General features: G+C 39.6%; 1 protein-coding gene across 8 annotated transcripts in view; it reads right to left on the reverse strand.

The window, feature by feature from the left end:
• LOC102913133 (cation channel sperm-associated auxiliary subunit beta-like) overlaps window positions 1-19,488 on the reverse strand; it is a 185,650-nt gene that overhangs the window by 96,776 nt on the left and 69,386 nt on the right. For all 8 annotated transcript variants that reach the window (XM_076551269.1, XM_076551272.1, XM_076551273.1 and 5 more), the window contains 4 exons: window positions 19,009-19,041; window positions 2,435-2,501; window positions 2,001-2,047; window positions 1,243-1,392 (listed from right to left, as the gene is read on the reverse strand). In XM_076551269.1, the coding sequence (XP_076407384.1) occupies window positions 1,243-1,392; window positions 2,001-2,047; window positions 2,435-2,501; window positions 19,009-19,041 (297 nt within the window). The remainder of the gene's footprint in view (window positions 1-1,242; window positions 1,393-2,000; window positions 2,048-2,434; window positions 2,502-19,008; window positions 19,042-19,488) is intronic.

Genomic DNA, 19,488 nt, shown 5'->3' on the forward strand with positions numbered 1-19,488 from the left:
AAATAAAGACCAGGGCATACCCATTATCACATCAAAGAAATGGAAAGATTAGTAATCACTGGTAACTCTACTCATTACCCCTACCTGTCCATTTTAAAGATGCTGAGATGTAGTATAGGAAACTAAGGAATTTGTTCAAAGTTGTATAATAAATGGCATTGAGAGGTTTGTAAGTCATTACTAAAATAACCAGATAGACTCCAATGTCCATACTCATGCCATTCATGATACCTGTGGGTACCTGACAAAAAATCCAATTCCATTGGGTCATAGTCTTAGAAGGAACAAGACTGTGACACCCTGTAAATGCCATCTTGGTATAAAGATAAAGTTAAGATGAAATATTTCACTGATACACAGTGGGGAAAGCTGTCTTAGCTCTTTTCTTGTTTGACTAAAAGCAGCAAATTCTTGGAAATGAAACTTCCAACCATTTTCACAGCAGATCTACTCTCAGAAAAAAAGAGAGCAAATAAGCTCTATCCTAAATCCTTTTTCCAGGGGAGCCTTATGGCTCTGAGAGAGATACCTATATGGACAAACACTGTCACCTGCTCCTGTCCTGTTGTTCTCCTGAAACCTTTCTACCATAAAAGTAACTTTATTCCCCAGGAAAACATCAGTTTAATCTAAAGCATGTTCATCATAGGCAGGCATGGTGGCACATGCCTTTAATCCAACACTCAGACTCAGAAGCAGGCATATCACTGTGAGCTTGAGGATACCCAGTGCTACATAGGGACACCCTACCTTGAAAACAATGCAGCTGAAAAAGCAGCTTATTTTAATGTTAAATGGGTCACACTTAGAAATGATTGAACAGCCACCTAGAGAACCCCTAAATTTTCTAACGACTCTGAGAATAATTCTAATTAATAGCCACATTTAAGGACTTATACAACAGAAAATATGTATCTGTGACATGGGTTCCTTTTTTTTATTGTTGTTCATCTAAACTAACCCTTTCAAGGAAGTTTAGAATTATATGAAAAACATTCGTTGTATATTCCTCTGGAGATTGAGTGTAGAACAATCAGGAAGCAACTGGCATCATGACTTTAATTTTCATCAGCTTGAATGACAAATAATTAAAAAAACACTTCAGTTCCAAACTATACTATAGATCTTAAATAATTTTATCAGTTTCTATTCCTGATATCATGACAAATTGGACATGATGTCTGCTAAGACAATTTGCAGTGCTTGGTGATAGAGCAAACAGCTTTGAGCTATAAGACTTACCTGATTATGGAAGAGATAAATTCCAGTTCTAGTTTCTTGGTCAATAAGAAATGTTATCACATGTGGAAGAAATTTTGCTTTTTTAAAAGCAGAAGGTAAGCAAGGCAACCAGTGAAGAAATGGTTCTTTACTATAAAAACAAGAACTGGACTATAAACAGAGAAAAGAGTTAATATTGTTAACACAACTATTTATTGTAGAAAATAAGCTAATGAATCATTGTGTTGTTCTGACAGGCCACATCTCTCTCTCTCTCTCTCTCTCTCTCTCTCTCTCTCTCTCTCTCTCTCTCTCATGCACATGTGCGCACATGCACACACACACACACAAGTATACAGAGACTTTTTAAGACATGTTCTTACTATGTGAACCTAGGCTGATCTAGAACTCTGTAATCCAAGTTCATGTTGAATTTGTGATTCTTCTGCCTCCACCTACTGATTGCTAGAATTACAGCTGTGTGCCATCACACCTGACTCATAAATCGTAGTTTTAATTCTTTAATATCTATTCCTTTCTTCAGGGTGGACTCAATTTCAGAAGACACTTCAAAGAAACTTTCTTCTCTGGTATGGATTATTTTGCTAGAGTCACTGGGTTTTAACAAAAGTAGGTATCTGCTATTAAGTCTACCAGGAGACACCGCTGGGGGTGGTTAAGTTTTCCTGTATGTTTAAATACCATAGTTTAGATGAATTGTTATTCTTGAAATTATACTTAACAAAATGTCCTACCTTTGAAAGTGTTCTATGTCATACCTCACTTAGGGTCCTGTTTCTGTCGAAAGTGATAGTAACATAATCAACTGTAAAGTACAAAGGTGAAGAAGTTATGAATGATATCTACACGTACAGCCTTAGGAAGAATTAGTGTTAGTAAAGCTGCCCACATAAAACCAATGCCAGTTGTGCACCATTTATTAATGGATCATTTAGTCAAGAGTGTCACTCCCATTCATTTTTAGAAAAGCTGTCAGTTTGTAGCCCAGGGTAGCCTCAAGCCTGCAGTGTTCCTGTTTATGCCTCCAGAGTGTTAAAGGAATAACAAGTGTAAACCACTACCAAGCCTGGCTTTATCATTTTTAGGCCACGAGTTCATATATAACCATTATCACATTTTATTAAATTTTGAATTTAATGCATTTTATGTAATCTATAGTAATAAAATTCTGCTAACATGACATAAAATTTACCTTCAAAACTTTCTCTGTTTGCAAAACATTTTTCATTATACCACAGTTTTCCTTTGATATAGTCAACCTATAAAAAATACATAAATGAAAACTGTAATTGGGTCATATCTGAAGTTAGGATTTAAACAGAAAGAAATTTATGATGGGCGTATGTCCTTTTATGCTGTGATAATATGTTGCTCTGATTGGTTGATAAATACAGTCATTTGTCATGGCATCTTAGAATCGGGCAGAAAATCCAAACAAGTAGAGAGGAAGGAGAAAGACAGAGCAGAGAAGACCCTGCCAGCCACTGCCATGAGAAGCAAGATGTAAAAGTACCAGCAAGCTACAAGCCACATGGCAGAGTATAGATTTATAAAAATGGGTTAATTTAAGATATAAGAACTAGATAACAAGAAGCCTGCCATGGCCATAGTTTCAAAATAATATTAGCCTGTGTGTTTTTATTTGGGTCCGAGTGGCTGCAGGACTGGAGAGTTAGGGAGACATTTGTCCTGGCTGCACGCCAGGTGGGACACAGGAAAACTTTCAGTTACAAATTTACTTTAAAAATTCCAAGGTTTTGATAATCTGTGGCCATGAGGCAAATTAAGAGAAAAACTGTGCACATGTAAGAGGTTGCAGAATGGGGACAAGAAACTGGAATGCACATTGTCAACAGTCACTAAAGGAAATACAAAGGCATGTGGATATTCTTGGCTATGAATTATCTTTCTGACTCCCCCACAAAAAACTCCTTAAACCTTTCACCACAAACTCTGCCTCAGTTGCCACCCAGCAGGGTAAACTCCTGCGGGAAGCCTCCCCCACCCCAAAACCTGGCATCGAACCAACCCTGCCCTAATACCCATGTGTCTGTGAACCCAGTAACTTCCTGAGACATGGAAACCAAACCACCAGCTCTCATTGGACCAAGAGGTGAGTGACTCTTCTCAAACCCAGAGAGTCCTGGCCCTTAGTATATATATATATTGATGGGATTGAAGACTAGCAGTTATAGTCTCTCTCTATATATCTATTTCTATATCTATATCTATATCTATCTATATCTATATCTATCTCTCTATCTCTCTCTCTATCTCTCTATCTCTCTATCTATCTATCTATCTATCTATCTATCTATCTATCTATCATCTATCTATCTACTAAGTTGTAACTATAACTGCTAGTCTTCAATCCTATCAAAGACCTGAGAAGGAATATAATGGTACCTGAGAAATGGTAGATGGATGCAAGCAATTTTCAGGGTCTAGCAAGAGTAGACCTAGACAGCTCGCAACCTGGACAGTCACCTAATGTTTCTCAGCATTGTTGGTGCATTCAAATTGGCTACAGGCCTAGAGTATCTGACAGACCATTTTCAGAAGCAGGAATTCTGAAAGACCATCTTACCCTGTCTTGGCAGAGTACAGCGGTCGCTTTCCTTGTGTCCCGCTTGTCCAGAAAGGACAGCATTGCATTCGTACTGTCAGCAGTTGAGGCAAGGGCAGTTCTTTGCCCAGTAGGCCATTTTGTGCCAAGAAGACAAACTTACAAATGGAAATGTCTTAGAAGCCCAATCATTCTCTCGGGATCAAATTGGTTCTGCCAGGAGCAATTGTATCTCTCAGGTCAACAGAATTCTAAGTTATTTAGATGTCATATTCTCTAGGTCTATGAAGTGTTTGAAGATTACCTGTCCATCTGACCTATGTATCTGTAAATCTGGATAACCTAACTAACATAACTATAGAGATGACTAGCATAGGTGACTATAAATCTACAATCTTATCTACCGAAATAACCTAAGGACTAAGGCTTCATGCAAACAAGGTTAACGGTCTATAAGCAAATGTATGTTAAAAAATGATGACTTCAAAATTGTGACAATACACAAGATATTTATAACAGAGGTAGGAATATATAGTGCAATATGCAATATGACAATAATCTTAAATATATATCAATATACAGAATATCCTAAACAGAAGTAGAACATACATAAAATATGTCAGATATAAATTTACATTTGCATCAATATACAAATATTTCAAATAAGAGTAGAAATATATGTACATCATAACAAATATAGTTCTGTATTTGTATCAATATACAAATTATCTTAAACAGGAATATAAAAATAGTTTACATTTGTATCAACATATAAGAATTCATAACAGTGCAAATTACAATGCAAATTATCTAAGGCTGCTATTTTACTAAATTTGTTTACTAGTATATACAATAATCTACCATAATATCTTATACCTATCCATTCCATTTCTTCTCCCCCCCCCTTTTTTAGGAGAATACTGAGTTTAATATTTTTTTTTCAGCCCCAACCCTACAACCATCATCCATAACCCTGAGAAATATGAAACCTTAGGGAGAAGGGGCGTCATTTTCTTAGAATTGCTTCCTGCTGTGCTGTGGGATGGTCTGTATGTCAAACCTGTTGCTCTGATTGGTCAATAAATAAAACACTGATTGGCCAGTGGCTAGGCAGGAAGTATAGGCGGGACTAACAGAGAGGAGAAAAGAAAGAACAGGAATGCAGAAGGAGACACTGCCAGCCGCCACCATGACAAGCACCATGTGAAGACTCCGGTAAGCCACAAGCCATGTGGCAAGGTATAGATTTATGGAAATGGATTAATTTAAGCTATAAAAACAGTTAGCAAGAAGCCTGCCATGGCCATACAGTTTGTAAGCAATATATGTCTCTGTGTTTACTTGGTTGGGTCTGAGCGGTTGTGGGACTGGCGAGTAACAGAGATTTGTCCTGACTGTGGGCAAGGCAGGAAAACTCTAGCTACAAATGGCACCCAACATGTTGGCAAGAGTTTCCACCTAAAGCCTGAGTAAAAAGATTCTAAAACGGAGCTAAAATCAGTTCCTAGTTGTCTCTTTCAAGCTAGCGGCAGCCTGCGTGTTTGACCTACTAGCTGCTATCGCGGGTTCCTGGCATGCGTGCTCGACCTGCAGTATGGCAGGAGTGAGGCCTCTATAAGTGGCACATTAAGTTGCATCGTGGATTTAGCCTTTGCTAGTATAAAACAAAAACAAAAACAAACAAACAAACAAACAAACAAACAAAAAAGAGGTTTCTGGGCTACACACTGCTTTGATAGAAGCATAGACCCACTATTTCTGAGAATTGATGGCTCCCAGAGCTGGTGGAAAATGGACCACTGCCATGTTGGGAAGCTGAAGTGGGCAGAGCCAGCAGCCACAGCACCATTTCAGGCTTAGAAGGCTGCAGTTTAAAGCAATAGGCTCAAGGTAATATAAAAAATAAGCCATGTAAAGATGGCTACCACACAGAGAATCTGGATTATGTTCTCTTTGATATTCATAACTGAAGAAAAACATTTGATTGCAAAAGCTGTTGAGTTATGCCAAAATGTATATTTTAAAGGTACCTTGACTTCAAAATTTGGATGTAAGGATATGTTGCTTTGGAAAGGAGGCTCTGCTTTTGTTTCTACAGAAAGCCAGAGGCTATGGATTTGTTCCAGATTAAGATACATCAGGTTTGACCAGCCAAGACCCCCCTGAAAGGTCTCTGATGACACCATGGCCCAGATGATCCAACATCTAGAATCATTTCATGGCTCAGATGATACAGCCTCACAGACTACTCCATAATCCTAAAATTTTCTTTGTGTCCCCATAAGATACAGTGCCCCCCTCCAGCAAGAAGTAGTAAGAGAAGCTACACCCAATTTCCCAAATATACCAAGCTGGCTTTGGAGATGTGTAAAAGTTAAAACCTTCCTTTTTGAAAAAAAAAATAGGGGAAGTGCTGTGGGATGGTCTGTATGTCAAATCTGTTGCTCTGATTGGTCAATAAATAAAACACTGATTGGCCAGTGGCTAGGCAGGAAGTATAGGTGGGACTAACAGAGAGGAGAAAAGAAAGAACAGGAAAGACTGTGGGCAAGGCAGGAAAACTCTAGCTACACTGCTGTTTTGGGGGTGATGGTATCTATGTTGGGTATTGTGAGAAAGCTCGGATAGTTGAATCTCAGTTAGACTAACTGTAGATTCCACAGCAAGTCTTTGAGTAATGGGTAAAATTGTCTGAAATTCTAGCAAGAAGTGTAGTATGATGATGATTACCATGGCATCATTCTGGATTGGGTAGAGTTGTTGTTGTTGGGGCCCCATCTTCCTTCTGGAGACTTCAGAGATTGCTATGGAAAAACTTATTTTTTATCAAAATGGAAAGTTTGGATATAAAGAGGACATAACATGTAAGAAAGGATCCCGAGAAATCAAGAGTGAGCATGGAGAAAATTAGAATCATTTTTTTTTTTTTTGGTTTTTCCGAGACAGGGTTTCTCTGTGTAGCTTTGCGCCTTTCCTGGAACTCACTTGGTAGCCCAGGCTGGCCTCGAACTCACAGAGATCCGCCTGACTCTGCCTCCTGAGTGCTGGGATTAAAGGCGTGCGCCACCACCGCCCGGCTAGAATCATTTTTAATGGTCCCTTTTTTTATTGGTTTCCTTCTGTCCTACACCAGAGGGCTCTTCTGATATGGGACTGAAGAATCTCTCAACCTTTTCTTTTAGCAATATGCTTGGGTTTAGAGAAGGAGTGAGCCAATTCCATCTCCAAAGTCAGCTTGGTTTATAATTGAATCAGAACCACAACTTTTCTAGATTGATAGAAATATAGATGTTAGACAGTGAGATTTTACTCTGTGTAGATTGGTACCAATAGATTCTTTCTTTCTGCTGTAAACATCTGGATATCCAAGGCCTTATGATTTCTGGAAGATTGGTATTTTCATTACCCTGGAAAGACAAAAACAGAACCCTACCCCAACCTTTGATTGTTAAAATTTTCTTACAACTTGTAGAGATGTCACATTGGTGGATGATCTTTTACTTCTCCTCATCAAGGGGTTTCTCCTATTCGAATCAAAATTTTATTAATTTTGTTGGTATCCATAGCTTTTTTCTCCTGTAGAAACAAAAGCAAAACCCCTTTCCCAACATAGAACATATCCAGGTTTCCATTCTGAGGTTGTCACATCCTGAAATAAACCAGTTGGTTTAGCTCAGGAGTTTTGTCTGTCATCCAATGTCTCTCTGCAGCTATTGTTCCTTTCTCATCAGCACTGAGAAAATTCAAGGTTAATAAAGCACTATGCAATCTATTTCTAGGAGTCATTGTTACCTGTTGCTGTTTATTTAGCATATCTTTTAAAGTTCGATTGGATATTTCTATGACTGCTTAGCCTGTGGGATTGTGTAGTATACCTGTGTAGCTAGAGTTTTCCTGCTTTGCCCACAGTCAGGACAAATCTTTGTCACCCGCCAGTCCCACAGCTGCTCAGACCCAACCAAGTAAACACAGAGACTTATATTGCATACAAACTGTATGGCCGTGGCAGGCTTCTTGCTAACTGTTCTTATAGCTTAAATTAATCTATTTCCATAAATCTATACCTTGCCACGTGGCTGGTGGCTTACCGGCGTCTTCACATGCTGCTGGTCATGGCGGCGGCTGCAGTGTCTCTCTGCCTCAGCCTTCCACTTCCCACAATTCTCCTCTCTCCTTGTCCCACCTACTTCCTGCCTGGCCACTGGCCAATCAGTGTTTTATTTATTGACCAATCAGAGCAATTTGACATACAGACCGTCCCACAGCACTTCCCCTTTCTTTTTTTAAAAGGAAGGTTTTAACTTTTACACATCTCCAAAGTCAGCTTGGTATATTTGGGAATTTGGGCGTAGCTTCTCTTACTACTTCCTGCTGGAGGGGGGCGCTGTATCTATGGGGACACAAAGAAAATTTTAGGATGATGGAGTAGTCCATGAGGCTGTATCGTCTGAGCCAGTTGCCTTGAAACGATTCTGGATATTGGATCATCTGGGCCATGGTGTCATCGGAGACCTTTCAGGTGGTCTTGGCTGGTCAAACCTGATGTATCTTAATCTGGAACAAATCCATAGCCTCTGGCTTTCTGTGGAAACAAAAGCAGAGCCTCCTTTCCAAAGCAACATATCCTTACATCCAAATTTTGAAGTTAAGGTACCTTTAAAACACACATTTTGGCATAACTCAGCAGCTTTTGCAATCAAATGTTTCTCTTCAGTTACGAATATCAAAGAGAACATAATCCAGATTCTCTGTGTGGTAGCCATCTTTATGTGGCTTATGTTTTATATTACCTTGAGCCTATTGCTTTAAACTGCAGCCTTTTAAGCCTGAAATGGTGCTGTGGCTGCTGGCTCCACCCACTTCAGCTTCCCAACATGGCGGTGGTACAGTTTCTACCAGCTCTGGGAGCCATTGTGGGTGTGTGCTTTTATCCAAGCAGCATGTGGCCCAGAAACCTCTTTTTTTGTACTAGCAAAGGCTAAATCCACCATGCAGCTTAATGTGCCACTTGCAGAGGCCTCATTCCCGCCATACTGCAGATCGAGCTTGCATGCTAGGAACCCGCCAGTAGCTCAAACCGGCAGGCTGCCGCTCATTTGAGAGAGACAATTAGGAAGCTGTTTTTAGTTCCGTTTTAGAATCTTTTCTCAGGTTTTAGGTGGAAACTCTTGCCAACACGTTGGGCGCCATTTGTAGATAGAGTTTTCCTGCTTTGCCCACAGTCAGGACAAATCTTTGTCACCCGCCAGTCCCACAGCTGCTCAGACCCAACCAAGTAAACACAGAGACTTATATTGCATACAAACTGTATGGCCGTGGCAGGCTTCTTGCTAACTGTTCTTATAGCTTAAATTAATCTATTTCCATAAATCTATACCTTGCCACGTGGCTGGTGGCTTACCGGCGTCTTCACATGCTGCTGGTCATGGCGGCGGCTGCAGTGTCTCTCCGCCTCAGCCTTCCACTTCCCACAATTCTCCTCTCTCCTTGTCCCACCTACTTCCTGCCTGGCCACTGGCCAATCAGTGTTTTATTTATTGACCAATCAGAGCAATTTGACATACAGACCGTCCCACAGCATACCTGTAACATGCTTTATATTGTAATAAGCAAAGAATTGTCTCATTTTATTGGAGACATATGCTGGGGCATTGTCTGTCTTAATTTGGACAGGTATTCCCATGATGGCCATAACTTCTAATAGGTGTGTAATCACAGAATCAGCCTTTTCAGAACTCATAGGAGTTGCCCATTGAAATCCTGAATAGGTGTCAATGGTATGATGTACATACTTTAATCTTCCAAATTCTGCAAAATGAAACATATCCATCTACCAAATTTCATTTCTTTGTATACCTTTTGGATTGCTCCCTGCAGGTAATGGAGTTTGGTTATAGATGGAACAAGTAGGACATTTTTTCACAATATCCTTAGCTTGTTGCCAAGTGATGGAGAAATCTTTCTTCAAACCTTTGCTATTTACATGGTATTTCTTATGAAATTCTGAGGCTTCTAGCATATTACCTATTAGTAACTGATCAATCTCATCATTACCTTGTGCTAGAGGTCCTGGCAGACCTATATGGGATCTGATATGTGTTATATATATATAAGATGTTCCCTTTCTCTGATGATTTCCTGCAATTGTATGAATAATGAAGTTAATTCTGTGTTATCTGGAATAAATTCAGCAGTTTCAATATGTAAAACAACTCTCTCTGCATATTGAGAGTCAATGACTATATTGAGGGGTTCTGTGAAGTCCATCAGTGCCATAAGAATGGCATACAGTTCTGCCTTTTGTACAGATCTGTATGGACTTTGTACTATTTTACTTAAGTCTCCTGATTTATATCCTGCTTTCTCTGATTTATTTGCATCAGTATAGAATGTAAGGACTCCAGAGATTGGCTTTTGTCATACAATGTGAGGAAGGACCCATTCAGTCTTTTTTATGAATTCTATTCTCTTGCTTTTGGGATAGTGGTTGTTAATCTCTTCCAAAAAGTTACTGCAGGCTCTCTGCCAGTATTCATTATCTTTCCATAGTCATGAAATTTTCTCATTAGTTAAAGGTACTACAGTTTCTGCTGGGTCCATTTCTGTCAACTTGTGCAGTCTTAATTTACCTTTTTGAATCAAATCAGAGATATTTTCTATATAAGTCTTTAATTTCTTATTTGGTTTATGTGGTAAGAATATCCATTTCAATATAATATCTTCCCTCTGCATCATAATACCTCTTGGGGAATGTATGGAAGGGGATATGACAAGAATGCATTTAAGTTCTGGATCCACATGATCCACATGTGCTTCTCCAATTGTCTTTTCTACTAGAGCCAATTCCTTCTCAGCTTTGGCTGATAATTCTCTTGGGCTATTTAATTCTTTGTCCCATTCTAGAGTATTAGCCAAATTTTGTAGTCCATCTTTGGGTATTCCCAGGATACCGAAAGTAAGTTGGAAATGCTTCCTAATAACTTTTGAAAATCATTAAGAGTCTTCAATTGATCTCTCCTTAGTTGTACCTTTTGGGGTCTAATTTTTTTGTAGCTCTATCTTATATTTTAAGTAATTAATAGTATCTCCTCTTTGTATTTTTTCAGGAGCAATTTGTAGTCCCCAGCGAGGCAAAACTTATTTTTTACCTCTTCAAACATGCTTTCTAAAAAACCAGTATTTTTATTTAAAACAGGTTGATTATAAATGCGATCTCTTTCTAAAAAAGAAAAGGGGGAGTGCTGTGTTTATTGTTCTGTATAAATAAAACACTGATTGGCCAGTAGCCAGGCAGGAAGTAGAGGCAGGACAAGGAAAGAGGAGAGTTCTGGGAAGTGGAAGGCTGAGGAGGGAGACACTGCCAGCCACCGCCATGGCAAGCAGCATGTGAAGATGCCAGTAAACCACGAGCCACGTGGCAAGGTATAGATTTATAGAAATGGGTTAATTTAAGATACAATAACAGTTAGAAAGAAGCCTGCCATGGCCATAAAGTTTGTAAATAATATAAGCGTCTGTGTGTTTATTTTATAAATGGGCTGTCAGACTGCCAGGGACTGCCGGGCTCGGCAGGACCCAGAGAGAAAACTCCAGCTACACCATCAGTCAAAGAAAATACCAAAGCCAAAAAAATCGTAACACAAAATGTCCAGGAAATGTGGAACACCATGAAAAGACCAAACCTAAGAATAATAGGGATAGAAAAAAGAGAAGAATACCAACTAAAAGGAACAGAAAATATATTCAACAAGATAATAGGAGATAACTTTCTCTAAGCAAGTGAAAGTCTTGTATGACAAGAAATTGAAGAAGATATCAGAAAATAGAAAAATCCCCCATGCTCATGGATAGACAGGTTTAACATAGTACAAATGATAATCTTACCAAAAGCAATCTACAGATTCAATGCAATCCCCAACAAAATCCCAACACAATTCTTCACAGACCTGGAAACAACAATACTAAAATTCATTTGGAAAAACAGAAAAGCCAGGATACCTAAAAGAATTCTGCACAACAAAGCTACCTCTGGAGGCATCACCATTGCTGACAGCAAACTCTTCTATAGAGCTATAGTAATAAAAACAGCTTGGTATTGGTGTAAAGATCGACATGTGGAACAATGGAATTGAATTGAAGACCCTGACATTAACTCACACACCTATGAACACCTGATTTTTGACATAGAAGGCAAAACTGTACAATAGAAAAAAGAAAGCATCTTTAGCAAATGGTGCTGGCATAACTGGATGTCAACATGTAGAAGATTTCAAATAGATCCATATCTATTGCTATGCACAAAATTCAAGTCCAAGTGGATCAAAGACCTTAATATAAAAAACAGTTACACTGAACCTGATAGAAGAGAAAGTAGGAAATAGTCTTGAACACATTGGCACAGAAGACCATTTCCTAAATATTACACCAGTAGCACAGACACTGAGAGCAACAATTAAAAAATGGAACCTCCTGAAACTGAGAAGCTTCTGTAAGGCAAAGGACACAGTAAATAAGACAAAACAACAGCCTAGAGAATGGGAAAAGATTTTCACCATCCCCACATCTGACAGACGGTTGATCTCCAAAATATATAAAGAACTCAAGAAACTAGACATGAAAATAACAAACAATCCAATTTAAAAATGGGCTGTAGAGCTAAACAGATTATTCTCAAAGGAAGATTTCAAATGGCTGGAAGACATTTAAGGAATTGCTCAGCATCCTTAGTCATCAGGGAGATACAAATCAAAATGACTCTGAGATATCATCTTACACCTGTCAGAATGGCTAAGATCTAAAGCACTGCAGACAGCTTATGTTGGAGAGGATGTGGAGCAAGGGGAACACTCCTCCACTGTTGGTGGGAGTGCAAACTTGTACAGCCACTTTGGGAATCAGTGTGGCAGTTTTTCAGAAAATTGGGAATCAATCTTCCTCATGACTAAGCTATACCACTCTTGGGCATATACCCAAGGAATGTTCAATCATACCACAGAGACACATGCTCAACTATGTTCATAGCAGCATTATTCGTAATAGCCAGAACCTGAAAACAACCTAGATGCCCCTCATCTGAAGAATGGATTAAGAAAATGTGGTACATATACACAATGGAGTAGTACTCAGCAGAGAAAAACAATGACATCATGAAATTTGCAAGCAAATGGACAGAACTAGAAAATATCAACCTGAGTGAGGTAACCCAGACTCAGAAGGACAAACATGGTATGTATCCACTCATAAGTGGATACTAGATGCAAAGCAAAGGGTAACCAGACAACATCCCATAGCTCCAGAGAAGTAAGCTAACAAGGAAGACCCAAAGAGGGACACATGGGTCATCTTGGGAAGGGGAAATAGATGAGATCTCCATGAGTAGACTGAGGATGAGGGGTGGGCAATGGAGGGTAGGGGATAGGGGATAAGAACATAAGGTACTGGGATGGTTTATCTGGAACAGGGATGGAGTAGGAAAGCAATAAAAGAGATACCATGATAGAGGGAGATATCATAGGGATAGAGAAACCCGGTGCCAGGGAAGTGTCAGGAATCCCCAAGGATGACCCCAACTTGGATTACTAGAAATAGTGGAGAGGGTGCCTGAACTGAACTGGCTTACACCAGTGATGAGACTGGTGAATACCCTAACTTGCATCACAGAGCCTTTCTCCAATGACTGATGGAAGCAGATGCAGAGATCCATAACCAAACACCAGGCAGAACTCCAGAAGTCCAGTTAAAGAGAGAGAAGAGGGATTCTATGAGCAAGTGCATCAGGATCATGATGGGAAAACCTGCAGAGATGACTAAACCAAACTAGTGGGAACTCATAAAGGTAGGCTCAATGGCTGTTGGGCCTGCATGGGACTGGACTAGGCCCTCTGCATGGTGAGACAGTTGTGTAACTTGATCTGCTTTGCCCCCCTTCACCCTCCTTCCCCCGGCAGTAATCAATCCCTGGTGCATGAGCAGGCTTTTTGGAGCCTACTACCTATGATGGGACAACTTGGACAGGCTTGAGGCAGGGGGAAGGGCTTGGACTTGCCTCTACTGGATGTGCCTTTCCATGAGAGGCACTTGCCTTTGTGTGTGGGGGGCGATGAGGGGTAGGTTGTGAGGAGGAGTCTGGGGGGGGGCAGGAGGAGGGAAGAGGGAGTCTTTGACTGGTGTGTAAAATGAATGAAAAAAAACTTTAATAGAAAAAATTGATGAAGTTAAAAAAAATGTTAAGCAAACAAAAAGGCCTTTTAAGAGTGAATGGCCCATGACTTTTTTATATTATGTTATATCATCACTCAAATTAAGCTGTTAAAATAAAACTTTTGAGTTTTCATAAAAGCATTCAGGTTTCAGGATAGTATAATTATTATTATTAATCTGGGAAATTTTAATATAGAACCTTTTTTGGCATTGAATTATGACTCTTACTTCTGTTTAGATTATTTCTGCATTTTTCAACATGAATCCAAACTGAAACAGCCAAGTGATTGTCCTTTGGGATGATTTAATTTATATGAGGCTGAGGTCATGTCAATGATGAGTCCAGAATACTGTCCTGACCCAGAGTCACAGGTTAGGAATGAACACATGACTTGTATCACATGAGCAATGAAAGCCACTCTTAGAGATGAAGGAAAGACTTTATTCCTTTTGGGATAGCCAAAGGTGGCTACAAGCCTGGCAGCTATTGTTAGTAATGGCTGAAGAACAGTTACTTAGAATAAAGCTGGTGTAAAGAACAGCACAGCCAAATTTGAGGACGGAACCCTGTGGACATCTGATACTCAAGAGAATCCAGCTAGTCAGGAAGTCACTCCCCCTTTAAATTCCCTATGATTTCAAAGAGCCAACAGCTTCCTCTCTTTTGCTGAAATCAGTTTAGTTTGGTTTCTGTCATTTGTCCTCAAGAAGATACTTGGAGGCAAGCCTTTGGGAGGTGATTAGGTAGAAGAGTTTGATGCCTTTCCTGATTTGAAGGAGACTGGATAGGTAAGACCAGTGCCCTTATTACAGAGAATCCAGAGATCTATACCCACCCCTTCTGACAAGTAAGGTCACAGGGAAGGGACAGCTGTCTGTGAACCAGGAAGCAGTCCCTCACCAGACACTGAACCAGCCAGTCACTGCTCATCACTATTTCCTCAACTTTTTGCCTTTTACTTAATTGAAGCACCCATTCTCGTTCATTTCTTTTGTTCTGGACTTTGGTTCTTTTGTATCAATGGTGTGTAGATACTGATTTCACTGTCTTTGAGTGTCAGCGATTCTTTTAATGGGATCTAACAGTGAGGCATGTTTTGTGTTTGTTCTCCCTATTTAGAACAATATTAGGTGAGGTTTCCTAGGGTAACAGAATCAATATAACATATACAACAGGTGATTTATTAGATTGGATTATACAGTCAGAGACTAATTTGTCCCCTATGGCTCCACACAGTAGAGAGCTAGAAAATCAGTTGTTTCTCAAGCCAAGAAGCTGGAACCCTCAGAGCAAAAAGGACTAATACACAACCAAATGTCCAAGGAGAAGACCTGAAAGCAACCTGGGGAGTTTTTGATGCAAGTCCATGTTCACAGGCTAGAGAATCTGCTATCTGATGTTCTTCTATAGTCCATGATGGCAGAGAAAAAATGCACAAATACCTGCTCCCAACCAAGAAGAGTCCAGCCTGTCTTCATGTGAGCTTGTCTTTCCACCTTTTAGTTCAACCGAGGGTACTGTATGGCTCGACGTGCCTTCAGGGTAGCTCTCCCCCTCTTAGAATCTGCACTGAAGCATTCTGGAAACACCCTCACAGATATATAGAGAAGTGTGTTTTACCAAATGCTTTAGGAATCTATCTTATCAGTCAAGTTGACAATCAAAATCAACAATCACAGGAAACTTGTGTACCATTTTTCTCTAGTCTTCCAGTTTAGGAGAATTACTAGAATTTGAGCATATGTGTTTTCCCCACCCCCAAGCTTGCCATTCATTCAATATTTTTAAAGACAGAATCTCATGCCACCTAGGTTGGCCTTTAACTTGCGATGAGGATGACATTATAATCCTGAGTGCTGGGATCACAGTTTTGCATAATCATGCCTAATATATGAAGTGCTGGGAATGGAACCCAGGGCTTAGTGTCAGCCACATATTCTATCAACTGATCTAGATCCCTAGACTCAGATCATTTTCAATTTCAGTGCAATTGTCTTCTATTATTTTGTTGCTCTTTGTTTTCTTTTCTTTCTGGAAATTCTATATCTCTTCCAAAGTAAACTGCTAATCTATTTGTTCAATGATGTTTACTGAGTGCTTACTTTAGTATCACTCTGTTGCCAAGTCAGTGGGTTCCTTCATCATCACAAGAATCAGACAGAGATGCAATTCACAGGAAGAAGGAAAAAGACACTTTGTCTTCTACTTGAACATAAAAGAACCAACATGCAGGGAGAAAGAACTTCCAATCATATTCAAATCAGAAACAGGCAAGCAAAGGTTTTATGATGTTCTCAGGTGTGAGGGACCTGGTCTCACTTCTGAGAACTGTATTTGTAGAACTTTGTAGAACTTCTGGACCACTTTTTGAAGGATCATCACTGCTCTGAAATTTCTAGCAACTTCCCCCAAACATGGAGATATTTCTTCATCTTCACCTTCTGTGGCACTAGTCTGCATCTACTCAATGGCTATGCTATCCATCATTTTATTTTACTTTTAATTACAATTGTGGAATTTAGTCCCAGAAAGTCTTTTTGTGCTACAAAAACTCCTAATGCATGTTGTTTGCCTTTCTTTTCTGTTCCTCCTTTCTTTTTCTCTCTTCTGCTTCTTCTTTTTTGTTTGTTTTGAGACAGTGTTTCAGTCCTGGCTGTCCTGGAATTCATCATGTAGATGAGACCAGGCTGGCTTTGAACTCACAGAGATCTTGCCTGCCTCTGCTTCCCAAGTACTGGGATTAAAGACATGTGCCACCATGTCATGCTTCCTTTGTTCTTTTAATATCTCAGAGTCAATAACAATGAGCACGGTAGTACTCAGTGTTCCTTTTTTCTTTTAACATTTCAGAGTCAGTAACAATGAGCATAGTATTTACTTTGTGTATGCTCATGATTTTGTTAACTAAATTTTGTTGCTCTGCTTCACCACTACCATTCTCAAACATCCTTGATTTTAATGACTGTGTTCTGCTGGAACCCCAGACGAGCTCAGATGTGGTGCTATTGTGTTCCCCAAAATATTGTGTACCTTAATAAACTTATCTGGGGTCAGAGAACAGAAAAGCCACTAGTTAGGCAGAGATAGCACACGCCTTTAATCCTAGCATTCCAGAGGCAGAAATCCATCTGGGAATCTCTGTGAGTTCAAGGCCACATTGGAAAGAGCCAGGCTTGGTGACTCACACCTTTAATCCCAGGAAGCAAGCCTTTAATCCTAGGGAGTGATGGTAGAAAGCAGAAAGATATATAAGGCGTGAGGACCAGAAACTAGAAGCATTTGGCTGGTTCAACATTTGGCTGGTTAGGCATTCAGGATTTTATGCAGCAGTTCAGCTGAGAGCCATTGGGATGAGGACACAGAAGCTTCCAGTCTGAGGAAACAGGACCATCTGAGGAATTGGCAAGGTGAGATAGCTGTGGCTTGTTCTGTCTCTCTGATCTACCAGCATTGACCCCAATAACTGGCCTCGAGTTTGATTTTATTAATAAGAACTTTTAAGATTCCTGCTACACTCAGACATAGTTTTGAAGGGAGAACTCAAGAGTGCTTTTCAGAATACATCAAACTCTGGCAATGCCGGAATGTGAGAAGGCAGTGATCTCTACTCCTTTGAGTGGCTGTTTCCACATATTGGAATTTCACCATGGAAAGCCTTCTTTCCCTGAAGGTGTCCTTCAGCCTGTCACATGAGGCTCAGGGAAAACTCAGCTCTCCCTTCTAGCAGTCTTCTCTCTGGTCTCTCAAAAAACACCCCCTCCCCCTACCCCATTGATAAGAAAAACCATTTGATAGTTCCTGGAGTTCTGAGGGTGAGCTCTCTCTGCAGGATCCTCTACTTGCCTTTCCTTTGCTGCCCTGTGTTGCCATGAGCCATGATCTCATTATTGTAGTTCATATTCTACTGTTTAAACAGAGTGCCCTGAGTTTGGGGAAATAATTTTTGCATTTTATTTCAGTAAAACAAGTCAATGTTTGTATACATTGAATGTTTGTATACATTGAATACATTGGTGTTGCTGGGAATTGAAACCTACGCCTGAGCATGCAAGGCAGACTCTACCATTGAGCTACATCACTAGCACACAACATTCTTGATTGGTCATTGGCTGAATCTGAGCATATGAATTTGAGATAAGAGATAAATTATTTCCATTTGTTCTTTCCATTGTTTATTTATTTTCTGTCCTGTGTTGCCATGAGCCATGATCTCATTATTGTAGTTCATATTCTACTGTTTAAACAGAGTGCCCTGAGTTTGGGGAAATAATTTTTGCATTTTATTTCAGTAAAACAAGTCAATGTGTGTATACATTGAATACATTGGTGTTGCTGGGTTTATTGATTTCCCAGTTCTCTATTTCCCTTTTCCTCCTACCAATACTTTGATATCACAGTTAGTTCTACTTGGTTCCTGAGAAGTAAGTTTGGTTTCTTTTTTGTAGCGACTGTGCACAACACAGGACAGAATGGAAGGGGACATTCCAAGGCCTGGGAATGAATATTTATATTTTTCCTTGCAGTTTCAAAACTGACAATGCATGCTTATGTTTTGAGAATGGCCTCATATGGCAGACTGATTTTGTAACAGAGAAGCAAACTAATAGAGGAAAGAGTGCCCCCAAAAGACAGAAATAGAGTTGTGGTCAGATCCCATGGCAGTTTTTGTCCAAAATGGCAAGGCTCCTTTTTCTGGGTAGAGTCAGGGCAGGTGGATTGGGAAGTAAAACTTTTGCCAGATTCCAGGCCTCACCCTCTCCTTCTGGTCTTCTTTGTGTAGAGCATGGCCTGAGCAATCTCCACAAGCCAAGAGAGAACCCATTAGAGGAAAGATGCCCTCTGAGATGACCAGGGCCTGATAGTTATGGAAGTATGTTTTTAGTTTAAACTGAAAACAATTTTATGCTAGCAAGAAATATCTAGATTGTGAATTATTGCTTTGCAAGTTACCAAGTGAGTATGTATCTTCTAAACCATATTAGAAAATCAAAAGTCTTACCCTTTCAAAACCACAAAAATCTGCTCTTGAAAGCTAGAGGAAAAAGAAGAGGAGGAAGGAGGAAGAAAAAAAAGAAAGTTAAAAATTTAGTTGCTTTTCAAAAGGTATAACAAACCTTTGTATTTAAGGTTGTACCACACACTCACACAAAAACACCCTTTGTTTTCTTTTGTATTCCAGCAGGCATATGGCCAAAGTTTAATGTACCTTCTCATCCAGTCTCTTGATGGAACTTCATGGTATGTATATTTTTCTTCTCTTTGTCCTACAATTATGTTATCTTTTCTTTTCTTCCTTTGTCCTTCTGCCTGTAGAAACTTTCTAGTCCCTGTAGCTAGGCCTGGATAAACAGTCTCAACCTTACTTTCCTTGTGGAATAATTTTCAGTTGCCCTATCACAAATTTCCCAACAGGATTGATTCTCAGGTATATGAAGAATTTTGGGGTCTGCTTTATTTTTGAATAACTTGTAATTTTACA

The sequence above is a fragment of the Peromyscus maniculatus genome, chromosome 14 (assembly GCF_049852395.1).
Source record: "Peromyscus maniculatus bairdii isolate BWxNUB_F1_BW_parent chromosome 14, HU_Pman_BW_mat_3.1, whole genome shotgun sequence".
NCBI classification, from domain to species: Eukaryota; Metazoa; Chordata; class Mammalia; order Rodentia; family Cricetidae; genus Peromyscus; species Peromyscus maniculatus.